General features: G+C 35.8%; 1 protein-coding gene across 5 annotated transcripts in view; it reads right to left on the bottom strand.

Moving 5' to 3' along the window:
* The window catches only part of CDH12 (cadherin 12), a 167,765-nt gene extending 148,163 nt beyond the window's left edge, over window positions 1-19,602 (bottom strand). For all 5 annotated transcript variants that reach the window (XM_086741977.1, XM_086741974.1, XM_086741975.1 and 2 more), the window contains exon 1: window positions 19,314-19,602. In XM_086741977.1, the coding sequence (XP_086598103.1) occupies window positions 19,314-19,544 (231 nt within the window). In that variant the 5' untranslated portion in view covers window positions 19,545-19,602. The remainder of the gene's footprint in view (window positions 1-19,313) is intronic.
* Window positions 19,603-21,824: the final 2,222 nt, after the last annotated feature.

Raw genomic sequence — 21,824 nt, 5'->3', positions numbered from 1 at the left:
ACTAAAACTCTAATCTTTACCCTTGTAAAGATAAACCTACACAAATTCATTCTTAACTGTGAGATTAATGTGAAATAAAATCTGTATTTTAGAAGAGAAATCAATGGGAGAATCTGAAGACATCTCTTCATTGCACAAATAAAAAATTGGTTTGTTCATACACATGAAAGAACCCCAGAAATGCTGATTAACTTCTCCCTCAGAAAAATTCTGATCCATGCCCTCTCTACTGAAGCAAATTTGCCCTCAAAAGGCACTGTTTTGATTTTTAAGAAAGAGCAATGAAAAACATTTCCAGAAGGCAGGGAAAAAATTATATAGGGTGGTTCTCAAACTTGCCCATGATCTCTGAATGTCATGACTTTGATCAGCAGAAGAATAAGTGTTTCAGCTAGACTGGGCTGTACAAAGCACACCTAAGAAGAGACAGATGCCTGTCTATAAAGAGTTTATAATGGAGTGGTTATGTGTCTCTACTGGAGGATGTTTCTTCCTGTTGCTGCAGTGCAGCATTACAACATACATCCCTCCTCAGCACAGCAACACAGATATACCAGAACCACAGAGGGAAGGTTGTAAGGTGCTTCCAGATGACATCCCAAAAGTCTTAATAAACCTTTTTTTCTCCCAGCATTATTGACTACGTTTTTGTAGGCCGATCCTGCTGCTACACCTACCTCTCTCCCACAGGAGACACATCCGTGTCATGCTACGCTAGTGCAGCATACACCAGCTCTTTCTCTACTTCATCCACAAGAACTCCTACGTTTCCTTGCTGAGTAGTACTGCCTGCTGTGGAAACAATAGAAAAGCACTTTTCCCTATGGACAGGCAAAGTAATAAACTAGTCATGGCAACAGCAAATTAGCAGCACATACCAGCACTGCAGGGTGTATATAGGATTTGAGTAGCAACACACTGTCAAAATCCTGGAGGTATTAAGGACTTTGACACCAGAAAGTCAATGATGTTCAGGTTCTACAAACCCATGTTCATATAAGAGCTACAGGTGAAAACTGTACATCAGTTTATAGAGGGCATTATCAACCCTACTTGGAGGAAGGGAAACAGAAAAGAAATAAAAGGGTACAAAGTAGCTCAATGGTATACTTTGTAAACAGAATTCAGTGAAAATCTAGTGACGTTAATGGCAGTACTCTATCTTTTAGCTGCCTTCCAGCACAATAGCAGCTGTAGATGAGCATTAAGTTTGCTTTTCATTCATGCCACAGAACTCCAAACAAAGATCAGAGAAGTGAAGCAGAATAATCTAACTTTACACAACTTCAGCTTGAAACACCTAAGAAATGATCAATCCCAGTACCTCCAGCTGAGTCTGAAGAAAAGCAGAGATGATCATCTCAACAGAGAACATTAACTAAAGGAAACTTGTCTTCCTTACATATGAAACTGGGTCAGTTAAATGAAGATTTAAGGATGAAAACACTAAAGGTCAAGACAGTGGAACCAGAGGGCCTATGAGAAGAAAATCTGGATCATTTATCAGCACAAAAGTAAATAATCAAATGAAGTTTCCCCAGGTGCTGGTTTTACACACACAAACATACACCCACATGTTTTCTGTATGCTTGTTTTAGAGTAATTCTTTTCCTGGCGAGACATGAAGAAGTAAAAAGGAAAAAAGAGAAGACGAAGAAAAAAGAATATGATCAAACATGTGTAAATCGTATGCATTACTAATGGATGTTGGAAAACAGTTAACAAATGTTTCCAAAAGAAAGGGTAAATGAATTTTACATAGCCAAGTATTTTAAAAATACACATTTTATGAGAATCTTAAAGGAAAAAACAGATGGCTTTTTAGACTGCATTCTAAATACAAGATTTCTCTATCACAGATTGTGAATAATGTATGCACCCTTTCTCATCTCTTTCATTTATAAAAAGTTTTGAAATATTAATTTTTGTAGTTTAGAAAAAATTACATTAGATATTTTCATGAGCATATATTCAGGACAAAGTACTGGCTTTCACAGGAATAAATATACCGTTAAAAGCATAAACCAATATTTAGAAAACTACTTCTGTTCTTCATAGCTTTTACCCAATTTACACCCCAAAATTTTTCCCTTGAAAAATTCATTTTTGAGTTAGACAATTGTGATTTTCTTTCCTTTTAAAAAAAAATTAACTAGACTACATGTTTTTTTTTTATTATAGCAGTGAAAAAATCTATTTAAATAGACCATATTTCCTAAACCAAATACATGAACAAATAATTTTTCATTTTACTGTCATGATTCTTACAATTTTGTATTGCCTGTTTCATGCTTTATCAATATTGTATCAATCAATTTGGATCAAGTAAAAATTTATTAAAACTTAAGTCTTTCAGTAACTTCAACACAAATTTGACCTGTTTCATCATTTTTACTGTTCTTTGTATGTTTTTTTCACATTGCAAAAAGTAATGGCTGAGCACAAATAAGACAGAGAATGTGCAAAAAAGAAGGCATACAGGCAAATGCAACTTTTACTCAGCTTTATTTTGTACTTGTAGTCCTCCTGTAGACCTCACATGCAGGTCATAGACATTTTTGTGAATATATACACGTATACATACATACACACACACACATATATATAAACACTAGACTCCATGAATGTAATTTGGGGGTTATTTTTTTTAAAAGTGCTTCAACAGTACAGCAGGATATATACATGAACAAATGATTGAAATTTTTGCTCAGGCACCTCTCTTGCCTCTGTACCTTGGAAGCTCATTTCTTCTAACTCAGTGGGCTGTCTCTGCTCTGATTTTGTGCAAACCACATAAAGACTTATTTTCTAGTACCTAGACTTTTCAAGGATTGTAGATTATGAGAAGTGTACATTACAAGCATGAAAATATGACATATTTATGCATATAAATTGTATAAATATAAATCTTAATATAAATATCACAAAGAACTACTCCAAAATTGAGATCATACTCTCCTCCTTTATACTACTATTCTGCATAATTTCTTCCTCACCTTTGGACACTTGACTGTATAAATCACTTCTGCTCACTAGCTCGTCTTAAAAGGAATGAAAATTTAACTAAAATTTAGGGAAAGATGTCTGACTAAACATGCCAGCAGTCACCTAGTTTCTCCATATCTATTTTTTATTAAACACACGATGTACCTGTGTTAGCAAGTAATGAACCAGTAAGAGTGGATCTGTAGAATGAAGCAACCGATGCTGAGGAACAAGGTCCACAATAAATGCACTTCAAGGTTATTTTGCTGTGGTCATCTCATCTGGTTTGATGGACTAAGTGCCAATTCATGTAGCATGTCCTCTCGGCTTGTAGAAGTGATCTAGTTTGTACTCTCCAAGATCTCTCCTGATGTCAGCAAAAGTACAGTAAGTCTGAATGATCAAGAGATTTGCCTCGAAAGTGCACTTTAGATCGGAACAAAAACAGTAATGGAGATTCACCAGCTATCAGGTAACACACAAATGCCATGATTCTGAAACATCATCAGGACTTCAATATTTTAAGAAGGGTAATATCCACTTCTTCACAAAAAAAAAAAAAAAAAAAAGAATTATGAAAGGTCCTGTTTATTTTTTGGACACAGCTCAAAACAGAAGTAGGCTTTAGTTTGTATTGTAAACAAAGGTGATTTCTCTTTAAGGAAAGATATCAGCTGGCCATAAAATTAGTGGTGGCAATATGTGAAGTAAACTGGAATTTAACAGGAGAAAAAAGAAAATTTACTTAAAAATCCCTGAATCTGAAGATCAATTTTCTAAAAAGTATTTGTGTTAATAAAGTCTTCCAGAATGTGTGGGGTATTGGCAGCATTTAGACAAATGTCACCATTATCTTTATTTGTAGGCATTGTTTTAGGCCCTTGTTCATCTTGTCCTTTAGTTTATGTACCCACGAATATTAAGACTATAAATAACTTTCAGCTATTTAAATATATGATCACGATACAATGTCAATGGCTTTGCAAAGTCCTTGCATAATTTTACCTATATTTATCTTTGTAACTTACTTTTTTTTTCCTGCAGTTTGAGCTACATTACTGGAAAGTAACACTGAAGCAAATAACTTTTGCATATTTATCAAACTCATAGCATACCAACTGTCTGTCATTAACAAATGCAGTAACAGAGCCCACACAAACACATAGAATGAAAGAATATTTGGTTCCTGTCTTGCAGATATTGGGCAAAGGTGTTGCAGGCTTTTTCGCCTCAAATAATACCATTTTATATTTTTCCCTATTATGTAAAATTACCTGTGTAATGCATAAAATGTGATCAAATTCATCACACATTTCTTGTTATCTTGTATAACTTACATGAAAAGTAATGCCAATAGGCTAATTATAGTTTTATTTTTCACCACTTTCTACCTACTGATACTTGGAGATAATTAAAGAAAATAAGCAGCCTGTCAAAATTATTTAATAAACTGTCAGTCATTACTTCAGAATCAGTGTCTGGGGCTGGGCTCCCCAAAGAAACAAGTTAACAATCTATTCCAAGGAATACAAGTGAAGAAGGATAAAGCATAATTCAGATAATTATGAGCTTAATAGCACAATACTGTTGATTGCCTGTTTTCTCTGTTATTTTAATAATTTTGTCATCTACTCTGAGTATCCATCTATACAGCAAGCTAGCAAGGAATTGACAGCATCACCCTTTTCTCCCTTGAGCTTACTACACCTTGCAGCTACAAATTTGACATTATTAATGTCAAGACCAGAAATGGACTTGGAAGCTAACTATTTAATCTGAAGAGCATTGCAGTGACTGGATGTAGATAAATTTAATCAGTGAACCTTAGTTCATTTCCAGGTAGGCAGATCTGCCCAGCTTTCTCAGTTACCATATTGTTCAGCATACACAGAACTCCCTACTTAGCAATTCAGACAATATAAAAACGTAGGCGATTATTTATATTAAAAAATACATGTAAAAAATAATTAAAAATCAGAAGAATAGACTTTCTAGTCTCTAGAGTTTCAATAAAATTTTGGTAATTACTCTGACAAGTAATTCAGTCTTTCCTGTGCTTCAACTCCCTACTTATGGAAGAAAGCTAATAGTTTTTTGCCTCACAGAACCACTGTAAGGATAATCATCACAATATTCAGATGCCTTAGTGTTGAGGCCCATAAAAGCACCTCTCTGAATCCCAGTACTTTATAGAGATGGTAATAAGAGCAGAGGACAGAACAATTCATTTTGTGTAGAATCAATTACTTTTTTTAAAAAAAAAAAAAGAAAAAGCTTCTCCAAAACAAAATAATAGATCACAAATTCATTTATTTTTAAATTGACAATATATCTAATTTTACTACCCTCGATAATAAAATTATGATATAGTTACTACCAGGATCTTCTGGCAGAATTTTACACTCAGCTTGCCAAAGAAGGAATCATGTGTTAAGTACAATTCAGAATCAGGACTTATAATAGCTTTCAGACATGGCAAAGGAAGCATTGCAATAAATGTATCAAAATGGTAAATAAAGTAAATCGATCTCGTTTGCATCTGACATAAAAGAAGAACTTATTTTTGGTTCTGTGTTTTGCTATGCAAAAAAAAAAAGCCAAAATTATTGTTTCTAATATAGATAACAAGTGTGTTATTGGTCTTCAACTTTTTGATAACATCATATTAGTTTATAAGCATATAAATTACTCAAAATAAATAAATATTGTACCTTTTCAAAATGCCAAAGGAACACATACCTTTACTGAAAAGAAAGTACCAGTAACACTGGTCAGTGTTTCAAGTTTTCAGCATCTTTATTACTGTTCTTAAACTGCCCAAATGCTGTCTGCCAGAATTCATTAGGCTTGCAGGGCAATCTCCTGATTCCATAAACACACATCAATTTTTTTCTCAGACTCTACTACTGGCATCAATTAGTGTTAATCTAGAAGCGGTTATCTGCTGTTGGGCTGATACAGCTGGATTTGGCAAGTGGGAGCTATTAACTGTCTTATATGATAGTGCTGAAAAAATACCCTCAGATTCCTGAAGTATACATTGCACTAGTAACTTCAATGTTTTTTTTTTCTTGGCTTCCTCTTAGTTTATGTTTCAGTTCTCATAATAAGAAAAAAAAACATATTGTTAGAGCAATTAGACTGCTCTGCACCAGTTTTTAAATTGTAATCCTTAATTCACATGAGCCATAATACATAAATATCTACAGGCTGATGGGTTTTTTTGACACAATAATTCTTGTTAACTAACCAAATTTGTATTTTTACACCCCAAAGAAAATGTCTTTGGTTTCTGTGCTATTTACCCTGAGGGTGGTAGAGCACTGGAACAGGTTGCCCAGAGATGTGGTGGATGCCCCATCCCGGGAAACACTCAAGGCCAAGTTGAATGAGGCTCTGAGCAACCTGATCTAGTTGGAGATGTCCGTTCTCCTTGCATGGAGGTTAGAATAGATGACCTTTGAAGGTCCCTTCCAATCCCAACCATTCTATGATTCTATGATTATATGAAATACTAACAAACTGTACTCTCTTCAACAGAGTAATTCTACATCAACACCAAGACAGAAGAAAAAAATAAAGACTCAAAATCAGCTGTGATCAACAGCTTACTCAGGCATCACTGCTGAAAAGCACCACCACCAGAAAAAAAATGGAATAGAACAATTTCTGCTGAATGACAGTGTCACCACCAGGGACTATGGTTTGCTCACTGTCATAGTCACAGGGAGGAAAGGTTTTACTAATTAAAAGACATATATTGACATTATCCTCTAAGATGTTAGAACAGAAAATTCTCTCTCATCTTGTTTCACCTTAAGCTTCTTTAAAGGGCAAGTGGAACTGAACACCAGACAACTGCTGTCAAAGAGCTAGAGAAGTAAAGAAGAAATAAAAGGCTGGTGTACACATTCCTGACAAGCCTAAATTCTTATTCAACCTGCACACAAAATATTTACTCTCCTTCAATTTATGTGGTACTCATTTTGTATATAAAGATTGTATGCAAACATATAAAGAACTCTGAAGGTTTTTGAATTTGCAAGGTAAACAAGGACTTCTTCCACAGAAGTAAAGTAGATGGTATAACAAAAGCTTTCTTTCATTTACTTTTTGCTTCTCAGCTTATCAGGCAGTCAGACTAACATGACATGACTTCAGCTCTTATCTAGTGTCCTGGTTCTAGCTAGGACAGAGTTAATTTTCATCTGAGGTGGGAGAGAAACTGGAGCTGGTGGCACCTGTGGCTGGGGGACACAGCTGGGATAGTTCACTAACTAGCCAACAGCTGGGATCATTTACTCAAATTAGCCCAAGGGCTATTCCATACCTTGTGACATCATGCTCAGTGTATAAAGTGAGGAGGGTGCTCAGAGGAAGCTCCTGTTATATGAAAGGAAGCTGGGCATCAGGATTTGCTGTGAGCTTTTGTACTGTAAATTATGCACTTCAGTGTTTTCTGTTGTTTGGTTTGGTTTGTTTTCTTTTTTTCTGTTGTTATCTTAAACTTTTTTTTTTTTTCATTTGCAACCCATGACTTTTCCTTTCTTTTCTTTACTAGTTCTCCTCCCTGTCTCACTGGAGAGTGGAGGGAGTGAGTGAGAGACTGCATAGCTTGGTACTGAGTAGAGCTAAACTGCGACATCCAGCTTAACAGGTCATTTTAGTTTCATGAAGCAGTTTGCAAAGTATGATTTGAATGACCTATTGTGTTTTCTAATAATGGCATAAGATTTCTACAAAAAGATAAAACATCCCAACAAGAAGAAATATGGGAAGATTTGTGCTTCATATCTGTCTGGTTTTTGCAGCCACGTTTGAGTTTAGCCTTGAGTACAGGTACCACTCCAGTTGAAGTGTTCTCACATTCGTGTTACATGTGGATGACTAGCTTGCTTGGGAGGTTTCGCTGCACCTGATCGAGTCCCCTCCCATGCCCAAGTTGGCCTGAGCACAGACTGAGCTGGTTCCCTCTCACATGAAGGCAGACAGAGAATTGTACAGGCCCTCAGTCAACAGGGCAGTAGGAACAGCCATGCCTATGCACAGCACAGGTGTTCAGTGCTTAGGCCAACTTTAGAGTTAAAGGGTACTCTGAGGGGCTTGTAGAGGGCCTGAGCAGGCTCAGCTCTTTTAAAGGAAGATCCTCTGCCAGCTACATGAACTTCAAAACTAAGTTACTTTTTGGGACAAGACCAATATAAATACTTCTCATAATTTTCTCTTAGGTGGAGGAGAACATATGTTACTCTCAATGGTCCTCATAGAAGAATGGTGTGCTGTGCTGTGTGCAAGCAGCCATCAACCCAGAACTGTCTCTGGCAAAGGCCAAAAATAGATACCTGGAGAAAAGCATAAGGTTAGAGAAAGCACAGTTCACCACATAATTTCCACACCTCCAGTAATTTGTGGAGACATTGCTGGTGACTCTGTAGTTATTAGCCTTCGGTAGATTGACTTTCATGAACTTCTTCATGGTCTTCTCATACACGTGAAAAAGTCTAATACCCCTGTGGCAGGGAGCTACTTATTTTGAATTTACACATTTTGTGAAGAATCACTTCCTTTTCTTTGCTGTGAATGTGCCACTTGTTGGCTTAATTTTTGTGCTCCGCATCTTGCATTGGTGAAGGAGGGATTACTCTCCCTTTATCCTCACCACGCTGTTTTAGATGTTATGAAGACTTATCCTATCTCCTCCTCTTTTTCTTTTCCAGTTTAATGAGTCCCATCTTACTCAGTCGTTCCTTGCCAAGGAGTCAGTCCAAAGGTACTGATTCCCTTTGTATCCTTCTCTCTCTGTTTCCCAGTTCTTACACGCACGTTCTTGTTGAGACCAGAGATAAGTGATTCACACAGCATTTAAGATACAAGCTAACCAGAAATTTAGATACAAAGCTGTATTAATGACATTTATTTTCTTCTGCTGCTAAGAATTTTTAACATCCCATTTGCTTTTTTGCCACTCACTGCACACCGAGCAAATGTGCATACAACTATTATAAAACAAGATCTCATTTGACAGATGCTTCCTCACAGCACAACACTTAATGAAGTTAGAATTATTCCCTTCCTTCCCTCAGTATGTACCACTGTATATAAAATTTAATCTGTTATTTTAATCCTGCTTCATAAGGTTTTTTCCATTCTTCCCATTCAGCTTTTGTCTTTACTAACTCAAATAGCTTAACATGAATAGCAAACACTGTCACCTGGATACTCGCACCCTTTCTCAGACCATTTATGATCATATTAAACAACACAGGCCCCAGCCTAAATCCTTACTAATACTGAAGACAGTACAAGAGTGTCCAGCATGAAACCTAGTAATATTTTTCAGTGATTAGTTAAGGATTTTCATGACACCAGGAGTGAATAATTCATCTGTTACTGAAAACTGTAGCTTTAGCAAGCAGTACCAAGGGCATAATGGAACTGGTTTAACAGTATCAATAATAACTCTAGCTTACATGTTCAGGGACTAACAATTAAAGTAAACACAATGTACACAGGAAAATAATCTCTGCAATTAAAACTGATGCTAGAAAATGCTAGGATTTTTCTGAGCTCTGCTTTCTTCTCTACATATACTTTTTTTCTTTTCTTATAAATACAAGAACAACTACTGGCACACAGCTGTTTAGACAAAATCCATTCTAATTCAGAAGCAATTCTTCACTATTTAAGTTAGCACTGCCGTGACTCAATCTATAACACTCTGGCTACCATCGCTGGAGCCAGTAATTTCAGAATACAATGAAGTATAGGCAAGTAAACCTAGAGGAAGAAAAATGTAATTGTTTAACTAGCTGATGGAAAATGTTAGTGCAGCGAGGGAACAGCTTGCATACTGAGATGTCATATACGAGGTGTCCTTTGCAATCCTGCTTTCCTGCTGTAGCAGCAGGAGTCCCACCAGTTCTAAAAGGACCAGGATCTCGACTGCCTCCATCACTGTCTATTTACACCTTTATTGCTACAATTTACAAATTTGTATAAAACTACTCTCTCTTGACATCTTACTTCATGAGTATTTCTTTAAGTTTTATTTCATCTATTTAATTTTAACCTGTTTTTCTGCTACCTCTTTATATTTTGTCATGCAGCAAGAATCAACAGGGTGGGTTTTTTCTTACTTGTATTTATGAAACAAAACATTCTCCAGAAGAAAATTTAAATTTAAGCTAGTAATGAATAATTAAAACTACATTAGATTTACTTTCAGCTGTGTCAATGCTGGTGGACATTGTCTTTTGGCTTTTCTCCTCCCTTTTCACCTTCTGTGAGATATCAGCCCCCAGGCTGGATGTGTGGGGGGGAAATGCCATCCAGCAGTGTCAACTCAAGCACCTTTCTCCTTAGCCATCCTCTTCTGCCTTATATAGAAAATATAAGATCTATATCACTGCAAAGCAGTGGTCATAGTACATGTGTGCCTGGTACCACACAGTGAATGATACTAAGGAATTCATTAGTGTTTTAAAGTAATCCAGGAAAGGAAAGAGATGGGCAATTTTCAACTAGATTGTTTTTATGCTTGAGTTCATCTTCTGCCCTTAGAAAAAGAATAATCTCTGGTTTGTAAATGACTCTACAACATTATTGGATTATTTGGGATTTTATAATCTATATTTAAACTGAGTAAATATTCAGGAACAAGTGGCAATAAAGAACTACACAAGGGTATTCCTGTAACAAAAATATTTTCCACTACTGGAACACCTGAATAATATTTGTTTCTTCTTATGAAATATTCTTTCCTCAGTTTTAGTCTTGCCACATTCCACTTTTTTTTTATTTGTGAAGATCTTTTCTGACTTTTCATTCATGTTTTTTTTCCAGATTTTTTCCAGGTAGAAAACATGTAATCTAATCACTTTTACATATATATATATATATATTTTTTTTTTTTAGCAAATACAGGGATCATTTATGAAAACAGTTCCTTTCACTAGACTTCCACCAACATATGCAGAAAATGTAAGAAAGGTTTTTGGTACACAAGGAGTGGTTCATTGCTCAGAATTTAGTTGGATATGGTACAGACCCTCTGTAAGGAGTAGAGTGATTGTAGCTCTTGCAGCAGAGTGGATGTCAGGTGTAGGGAGACGGAAAGAAGGATTAGAGGATGGCTATCTCTCGAGCGAGAAGATACACAGGTCATTTATAGCCTGTGCGACAAAAGGTGGGTGAGGGAGACAGAAACGGTACGTGCCATAAAACAAATACCTGCTCCAAGTCCACCGCTTTTTGTATTGAGCAGAGTTACAAATTGAGGTTTGATATACGTGCTTCAGAGACACGGGGGTTTTCGCACCTTAGGACATCTGCTATTAAAAGACTCTCAGGGCCCTGGCTCGCAAACCGTGCTGGATGTAACTGCAGCACCTGACAAGACTGCCAGTCTGAATTATCTTCGTTTCTGTCTATAACTTATATACAAGGATATTAACTGCAGGGGCTGAAAAAGGGATAATCTTCTAACTCTCTAGCTTCTCCTATAAGTTGGTGCTAGGCACCTGATTGGAAATTTTTAATTCTTTTTCTTGAAAAACATGATTAATTAATAATCGATTGATTCTTGCTGGGAAAGTTTTTGTTTCAGGATATTTGGCATTTTATTTAAAAAAAAAAAAGTTTGAATTTTGTTAATGCATTTTATTTCATGTATTGTTTTTAATTTCAGTGGTGATTTCTCATATTATGTTTTCCTAAAATGTAAATAATTCCATGTATTTCATTTAAAAACAATTCAAATTATGTAAATATTGACATTTTAACATCTGTTTTTTAAATTTTATGTGAAATTATGAAACAAATTTTATTAATTTAAATTTCTAAAGCTTGCTGTTATAATTATTTTGTAAATACTACTTTTATACCAAATCCCTCTAAAATAAGCAAAGGAAACAAAATTCTGTATTTTGAAAAAATAACCTGCTTCATAGATTTGAAATTCTGAGCTTTAAACTAGTTTCCTGTCATCTGGCAATTCTTTCATTCATATCTCTCTATAACTTTACTTTCCCTATTGAGAATTTATATTTTTGTAGTACGATTCAGTGAGGTACTATGCTATCCTCTTGTTTTATAATACCTCGCAGGTTGTAGCGACAAAAAATTTAATTCAATTTCTGAACCTCCTTGTTACTTTGGTTTACACATTATTATCCAGATATAGGAATGTCTATAGGTTTTTTAATTTTTCCATTATTTTGCTATTTGGATAATTCCGTTTAATATCGTACTCAGAATTCTGATGCTCTTTCAGAAAGGAGATCTTGTGATCTCAGCTAGTTGCTCCTGCATAGAATGGTTTGGGTTGGCAGGGACCTTGAAGATCATCTAGTTCCAATTCCCCTGCCATGGTAGGGACATCTTCCACTTAGACTAAGTCACTCAAAGCCCCATCCAATCTGGCCTTGAACACTTCCAGGGATGGGACATTCACAGCTTCTCTGGGGAACCTGTTCCATTGCCTCACTACCCGCACAGTAAAGCATTTCTTCCCAATATTGAAAAATAAATTTACTCTCCTTCAGTTTAAAGACATGACCTCTTGTCTTACCACTACACTCCCTGATAAAGAGTCCCTCCCTATGTTCCTTGTAGGCCCCTTTTAGATACTGGAAGGCTGTTATAACGTCTCCCTGGAGCCTTCTCTTCTCCAGGCTGAACAGCCCCAACTCTCTCAGCCTGTTCTCATAGGAGAGGTGCTCCAGCCCTCTGATCGTCTTTGTGGCCTTCCTCTGGATCTACTTGAGCAGACACATGTCTGTCTTATACTGGGGGCCGCAGAGCTGGACGCAGTACTCCAGGTGGGGTCTCATGAGAGTCAGGTTGAGGGGCAGAATCAGTTCCCTTGATCTGCTGGCCGTGCTTCTTTTGATGCAGCCAGGATATGACAGGCTTGATGAACTGTGAGCACACATTGCCCGCTCGTATTTAGTTTTTCATCCACCAATATTCTCAGCAGGGCTGCTCTCAATCCACTCATCACCAGCCTGTATTTGTGCCTGAGATTGCCCCGATCCATATGCAGGACCTTGCACTTGGCCTTGTTGAACTTCAGTTCACTTGTAATTGATGACCTGGAGTATCACTAGTTATAAATTCAGTTTTGAGTTGCTCACACACCTAATACATGCTTGTGTCTGATTTGAGTATCAGAAACACTATATTCACGGCTTCCACGTGAGTCACCAATTCTCAGCCATTTTAGATTAAACAAATTTAAAATTTTCAAATTCACTTGGATTAAAAGATAGTCTATGTTTTGGTTTGTCCATCCCCTCAAACCTCTCAAAATATTTTGTAAATCTTTTTTTAAACTATCCTTTCACATATTTCCTAGTTCAAATTATCTTCCTATCTGGATGAATCCTTTTATACAAAAACATTTCTAATAGATACAAGGCTTTTCCTTAGGAGTTTAATTTCTACAATATAATGTGTAGTTCTCCATGTTTAATAACAACATAAACTTCATAAACATGCTAGTACCAGTAGCACCATCCACTCAATTGTGTTCAGAGGCCTTGCGAGAACTGATGACTTTGTACTAACCATCCCTGCAAGCTGTTCAGTCTCCTACACTTATCACTGAATTCTCAGCCAATGGAGCCTGCTGAGTTTGAGTTTCAACTGCTTCTATTTGTGACCTCCTTAGCAGTCCAGAACAGTGAGTACAACCTTTTACATCCCCTAAAATGTGACTTACAGTTCAAGAAGTTGATAATTCTTTTTTATTTTGAGCTGTCTTAGTCTTGAATTCACTCATTCTCCTCTCTCATGCAATTAATGAAAACATAGTTCTCATCTTTGTTTCATCTCCAAATAGCTCATATAATTTTCATGAATGCAAGGATCACAGGCAAAAGGCATAGCTACTATCAGTATTTTGCTTCTCATTTTCCCACTATGAGTTACCTAAGCAAATCAATAAATAAGTGAAGCCGCTAGGTAGGCGAGAAATGTTCTGTTGTAAGTTGCTCACCTCTACCGCACGTGACAATAAAACTAGGTCTTTATACATCTTGTAGAGAGATAAGCTTGCAAAAGCAAACATTAAATGCTTTGCTTATGGGAGTTCTGTGTTTCCATGGTTCTATTTCCTTCTCACACTTTCACGTGCAGCTGTCAAAATTGCTTTGTGTCTCTCATACTTTATGCAATATAAAGGATGCAAAGCTTTTGAAACCATAACTTTTTTTCATCAGCTAGATGTAAGTGAGAGAGACAAAGGTCTCAGCTCAACACAGCAAGATGAGAAGTCTGGAGTTCTGCCCCCTGTTCTGATTCATCTTACACTTTTTTTTACTGTTTCATTTCTCCGAATTTTCTTATCTGTAATAAATGCTGACAATGCTTTTACTTGAAAATATGCACCGTATAAACTCAGTCAGTTTAGTTAGTCAGGCTAACATGATCATGTCTGATCATGCTTTAAATTATCATTTAAAGAACACTAAGGCTCAACAAGAATTTCACAATGATGCCTACAGACAGAGGTGGGTATACAAATTCCTGTGGGTTAAAGATGTACTGAACAAGCTCACATAAATATTATTTGGAAGATCGTTCATATTAAAATCATCCAGAAATGAGTAACTTTGATGTTCTACATCATGGGACTCAATTAGCACATTACTAGCAGTGGTTCCTGAAACAACTCTCCTCTCCTTGAAGATGGCACTGTGCAAATGTCTAATGGAACTGATACACAGGTCTCTCTCTAGTACTGTTACTTCAGTTGTGGGCATAGAATCTGATAAGCTAGGAAAAACCTTTATGACAGCTTTAAATGAAATATTATTGTGACCTTCTTAGCAGAAATCTAGTAGAAATATATTTTTTACCAAGTTTATAAAGATTAATCAAGGTACAATTATGAACAGAGATTTAAGCTTTTTTTTTTTTTCCTTCAAAGGGCAGTTGCTCAAATTCACTGCATGTATTTCTTTTCCTTTAATTTTATTTTTCCTTTCAAGTTAACTCAGTGCTTGTGAATAATACCAAAATAACCACAGCACTGTAAATTTGCTTGTCTGAGAACAGATTCTGCACAAGCAGTGCAAAATTTCCTTCACAGACTGAACTGTCATCCAGACACTCACCTGAGAGGGAAAATAACCGTAAAATCTGAGTGTACATTCAGAAAGAGGTGTTGATTTAAGCCTGATGAAAAGTGGTCAACATTCCCTTCATTATATTAAAAACTATCCACTATAAAATGCATCAATGAGTTCTGTGCTCGTATTTCAGATGCAGAGGATAAATTGTTAGGTTTCAGAAAAGCACTCTGTTCTGGTGACAGATATAGAGCTTTGCTTCCTCCCAGTCATCACCATTTCTGCCTTGATATATGGGGATATCTCTAAAGATGATGAGGCTTTCTCAGAACTGAGTCAGATGAAAAATACCATATTGTTATGTGCACCTTGTACTGCCACAGGGTGGTCTTGATTATTACATTTTTCAGCTGGTGGGGAATCATAACAAAAAAAAAAATCTTTAGTAGCATGTAGAATGTAATGGAGGTTTGAAGAACAAAATGTTGCAAAACATACAAGTTACTTATTAGCAAGATAATATCTGGCAAGTTGAGACTATTTAGCTGTTGCACACTAGAAAACAGAAGAAAAATGGCCATTATCTCAAAGAGAATTTTGCAGTCTTTTCTTACTCACTCAGTCTGTGTTCAGTACAAGTTGCCACATGCCTGTCTCTGCAAGTTTGAGGACAGTCAGCAAAAACCCTTACTAAGAGCAACTGTGCAGGTATACAACATGAGAAAGATGTAATGCATTTATACGATTGGAATGCAAAGACACATATAAGAAGAAGCAAGCTATATGTATAACAACTAAAAAACTTTTGTTAGTATTATCTTCATAATGAAGAACATCTACTGGTCTCATCTATTTTGTTCTCTTGAACTTTCATTTTATTGTGCTGCCTCTGCATGCCACTGTCGAAACACAAGAATAAAGAAAGGTTACAGCAAAATTTATAATGTTCTGGTGGGGCTGCACTCCCTTGAGCTACCCTTGCATAAGGGCAATTAAAACTGCTACTTTGTTAGCAGTTATAAACTGTGTTGAGACATGGCCATGCTTGAGGATCTGATACTCTGATGATTTCTGTTACCATTCAGTGAGGACTGAGATTCAGCACAAAAAAAAAAAAGAATAATGAACTTTGTCTTAATCCACACATATGCTCTTTTGCATGGCCTTCTGCAGCTTCGCAGTACCAGGAAAACATATAAAGTACAAAGTAAGTATATGAGTAAGCCTTATTTTACAGCAAGCCTTCCACAGTCTCTTCAATTCTCATGGGTCACATGGCAACACCATGTTCCAATTTTGCTTTTGAGCCTGGATCTGCTTACATGGATCTCTACTAAAGGAGGTGATCTTTTGGTAATCTGATGGATTTTTATGGCTCTTCCATATTACATAAGCAGAGGATTTCAAACTTTGATTTAATATTTAGGTTAAATGGCTTTTAATGTGTCAACATGAAGCACTATTTCAAGATCTCTAACTGTGAGCTAGACTAATCCCCACCAGTTTCTAAACTATATTTTGATTTGCAACCTGACAATTCTTGAGATAGTACTCTAAAAACAAGCATAAAATTAATTAAGTGAATTGACTGAAAACAGCTGACATTATTGCCGTTAATCTGTGTTCTCTTACAGGTGGCTTCCAAAATTATCCAGTCATCCCTAACTGTTTAGTGAAATTGTCAACTGATTTAATAGACACATTAAACTCATATTTATAAATTACTGTGACATTGTTAGTGCAGCAGTTCTATAGTAAGTAATATAAATGCCAATGCACATGTCATTAAATAGTGTCTGGATATCATGGCTGGAAGAAGATAAAAATCTTATGATTGCAGGTCACGTGAAATATCTTGCAGTTTATCACATACTTAATACTGCTTTAAAATATATTACAGTAGGATTATTAAAATAATTTATTTGAAAATATATTATTTTGGAATAAAGCTGAATTATGGTAAATGTAAATTAAATCTATTTCTGCAATCAGTCAATAACTCAATTACATTTCATACATTAAAAATCTTCTGTGATATTAAAAAATTACATGAGATCTAAAGATATTGATTAGCCAGTGTTGAGTGTATTTCAGTATTTTGACAATGGTTTGAATTTATATTAAGCATGACTTTCAGTATCTGGATTTAAAAGCACAATTTTCCTAAAGAACTCTCATTCAGTGCTCTACTTTATTTGAGAGCTTTGTGGAAGATAAGGGGAAAACAATATCTTCATCTTGGTTTTGGGTGTTGGTTGTTTTGGGTAGGGTTTTTTTTTGTTTTTTGTTTTTGTTTGTTTGTTTGTTTTAAGAGATTAGGCTAAGAAGACTTATCCAAAAACCAGCACGTTCTTTCTTTCTGGTATATTGAAGCAAATAGGTAATATAGATAAAAAAATTATAATAAACATTAAAAGGATTCTTAGCAAGTAATAAACATTTTTAAAAAAAATATATCATCTAGAATGAATTGCATTATTCTGGAAGCAGATTTTTTGACTTAATGTTACCGATGTACTAATTAAACATCCTAATTTATTTTGTGTTTCACCGTTAAGATCCTTCTGTATTTTATTTTATTTATTAGGTAACAGTGGTATGTGAGATCCTGTCAAGAAACATCACTATTGTGTGCTACACTACAGTTACATCTTTCCTCATATTTGAAAAGTGTCTTTTCCGCAAATTGTAACAGTTAAAAAAAAGTCTGAAGAGTTAAAAACATGCCAGACAAATCTATGATGTGGTAAGTTTTACTCTTAATGAAAACATCCCATTAGTTCTGATGTTGCTTAAAAGCTCAAATGCAAATGTATTGATACTAGTCAATTTTGTGCAAAATTAATATGATTTCGGCAGCCTAGGACTGACCCTAAATTACTACCCAGACTATCTTACATAAAGGAATAAAGACTAATGAACTACAGCAGTGCAGCAATAACATCTCTGTCTTTTGAGGCAAAAAGCAGAGCAATCACATTGCCTATGCTACTGCGTTGAATGTGATTAGAGTCCTTGTTTGCAACTTCAGTGAGGGACCAGAACAAAGAGATGTGTTAGAGAATGTGTAGTTTGCATCAACCACACTAATGCCTACATATGTAATATCCAAATACATTTTTGGCTGATTTATCAAATCATCGAGTGAACCACATGTAGTCTTTGCTGTTTTATTTATATACCCTCTACTCAACAGTTTCCTGGAAGGGCAGGAGGGAAAATTAAGTTTTTGCATTTTATTAATATTTAGAAAAAAACCCCACATTTCCAGATGTTACATTTAAAAAAAAAAAAAAACCAAAAAAAAAAAAAAACCCCAAACTTAAAAATGGTATTAGAGTCAAAACTAAACTATGATGCCTCATTTTCATGGTAGATGAATTTGAACCTCACTGTCTAGGAAAGCAGCATTTGGGGACCCGTGAAATGAATTCTTGACCTCTTATTTTCATTGAGTAAGAGCCTTTACTTAAACTGAAAATTATATGTAGCATACAATTATATACTATGCTACTATTTTTTCATGTCTCATTTTCAGCTCTCCTTTCTGAAAACTCTATTATCTAAATTCACTCCCCCATCCCTCAGACAGAAACAGTGGTCATATAAAAAGAGGGAGAATTACATAAATTCTCTACATGTGTGAGTGAGCATGTCTGCACACAGAGTATAAAAGCCATAACACAAGAGTCTGAATTATGAAGTAACAAAACATACTAGAAATACTTAAAAACAATCTGAACAATCAGAAATAAAAGCAAACAATACTGAGATATAAAATAACAGAGCAAAAAGCAGGTATTTTCATTAGCTGAAAACTGACTTGAAGTAACTGTACCAATCACAGAAATGACTCTGCATTCTAGGCTAGAGATTTCTGGTTTAAAATTCTCTCTCAAATCAGTCTGACATTCATGGTTAAAACTCAAGCATGCTGTTACAGTAGATCCAATTAAAGTTAGATGTGCGCCACAAACTTACCTCAGAACTCCAATGTTTTGTTTTGTTTTATTCCAAAACCAAGGATAAGGAAAGATGACAAACATACAAAGGTAGAAATTAAATGTTATAAACTTGTGCGCACTGAAAATAATGTCTATAGTGGCTACATGAGAGGCTGAATGGAGAAGGAGAGGAACAGAGGGAACTACTTTCAGTTGAACAATGTTTGCCCCACCAGAAACAGGTAGACATTTATAGCACATTCTACTATTTGCCTATGTAATCTCAACTTTTAAAGAAAGAGTAGAAAATTACCTTTCCAACATACTGAGGTTCAGAGCCCATGTACTCCTCCAGCACAAAAAACTGATTCCACACCCAGCCTCTTTTGACTCGCTGGGCAGATGACCTCCTTCCTGGCACTGGGACAACATTTTCTCTTGACTCTGCTTCTAAAGTCTGCTGTGGTTGGGGATGCAGTTGTGTTAGGAGACCTCCATCAAATAGGACCCAGAGAAGCAGGGATAAGCAGTTCCTTGTAAGCATTGGCAACAGCTTCCCTACAGCAAGTAATGAAAACTCCAGCACTTAATGTAGAGCAGAGGAATCCAGGTTTGAGGTGTCTGTGGCCTCCACCACTTAGCTTCTGATTTTATTGCAGAAATGCTAATGTAGGCATTAATCCTTCTGATGACAAGGTTTTTGCTGCATTAAATTCCATCTAAAGGGACCTATAAAAGAGATTTACATGGCAACATCAAATTACATAAAATTACATTGAAGCGTTCATCAAAATTCTCACACCTAGTTAGTTTCTAGAGACAGAGAAAAAGATTAGGAATCACATTTTTAAAAGAGATGATTGCTATTTTGATTGTAGCACTGAGCTGCTCTAGAACATTGTACAGTTACTACAGGAATAGCTCATTCTTGCTCTGCTTAGCATTACCTTTGCATCTGAGGATAGGCCTGTAGCTTTTGCTTTGTGACCCGGTTATCAGACAAAACTGTTACCCATCAGTGATGTCAAAAATATTTAATTTGGATTTACAAAGAAATTATAGGGGAACAGGGGAGGCACACTTCCATTCTACTGCCTGAAGCAGGAATTCTTTGCTTTTTGTCTCTGCCAGAGAAAAGTGTCTTGGAAGCATCCCCTTCTGTCTGTGGGTAGACTTAAACAAAGTTTATACTGAACCGTGGACTCTAGAGGATAGATTTGTATGAATTCCATGGGAAATAAAAAATGGGCAATAGTGCCCATACATGTAAAATACCACAAAGCTGCCAACACACCATATGAAGTCTATAACTGGTATTCTCTTCTCAAAACAAGCCTCGTACCAAAATGATAACTGTGCTGTTCTTCAGGACTACTGTAAAGTACATTTAAAAATGCAGTCCTGATATACAGAGAAAATGATGGAACTACAGTCAGCGTAGAAAATGAAACAACACAGAAGTCAGTAAGATAAGACAGTGATACTCATTTATACTGACAAATGCCAGGTACACAGATTAAAAATAAATCAGTGCTAACTAACTACAGGGCTGAGACAGAACTATCACATCAAAGTGACAATTAAAACTGTGGTGATCCTTGTAGCAGCCAAATGCCATCAGCAAAGAAGAAAAAAAAAAAAAAAACCTAAAGGAATTGTTATGCTCTCACATTGCTGTGTTTATACCAGCACAGATCATTTTAACAGGAAGACAGATAGGAAAATATACTGTGTTTTCTAGCCACAGTATAATTAACAGAGATGCTTTCATTTTGTACTTATGAAATGTTCTGAATCATTGCCTGCAATTAATAAAATGACAGTGCTAAAAGATGTAAATATTTAAATATTAGGGATGCAAATATTTAAACATTATGAAGCAAGTTCAATCAAATGTAACTCTAGCTGTCATTTGCAACTTTGTACCAAATTCAGCAGCGATAAAAACTGGTGAAAATGAGCACTCATACCATCTAAAAATGCTGTGACCCAGGCCCCAATAAAGACACTGTGAAGACTGCTAAATCTATGGAGTTCATGATGAAACAAATAAAGATATTCTAGAATATAGAATTAGACAATAAACAATAACACATCATCTACACTTATTTTCAAGTGGGCAGCAGTAAGTACTGAGGCAACATGAAGTCTTTAGTGTTTATTTTTCCCCACCTCTCCAAGCTGTTGATCTTTATTTAATAGAGAAAATGGCTTAATGGCTTTCTTAAAGCTCTCCTTGCCTATGCTGGCCTTGATGCAGGTGTTAAAACTGAACCTTCTCACTTCCATAAGGCCCAGGACATCTCTTGAATGAATACACTTTCCTTTCCAGGTCTCTTCATTAGGGGTGAATGTTGCACTAACTTGAATAGAATGGGATTGAAGTTGTTTTCTGACAACCAATATTTCCATAAACCACAGTTCTATGCTAGTAAATTTTAAATCCCACAGCAGATTGAAGACTTAAGAATAAATTAATAATCTTGTCTCATTAAGACCTACAATGCAGGAATGAAGTGCCAGCCTACTCTGTGGCCTGCTGGTTGTCAGGTGCAAGAAATACTGCTTGTGGGATTTAAGATGGATGTATTTTACATTTTAAAAACAAAAATACAATTTATATCACTATGGAATTCATCACTTTTTTAGGGCCATATTGTGTTATTGATTTTTAAGCAGAAGTTTCTACCAAATCAATAAAGAGGTCTGCTTAAAATCAATTACTTGATATGGACCTCAGAAAAGAAGAAACAGTAAAGTACCTAACCATATATATTTTCCATTTTCAAACACTGCCAAAGGTTATATTTTCCTTATGAATAAT

This window comes from Chlamydotis macqueenii, chromosome 2 (assembly GCF_036417535.1).
Source record: "Chlamydotis macqueenii isolate bChlMac1 chromosome 2, bChlMac1.mat, whole genome shotgun sequence".
Lineage (NCBI taxonomy): Eukaryota > Metazoa > Chordata > Aves > Otidiformes > Otididae > Chlamydotis > Chlamydotis macqueenii.
Note: the sequence above shows the minus strand (reverse complement) of the source record. Positions and strands in the feature narration are given on the sequence as shown.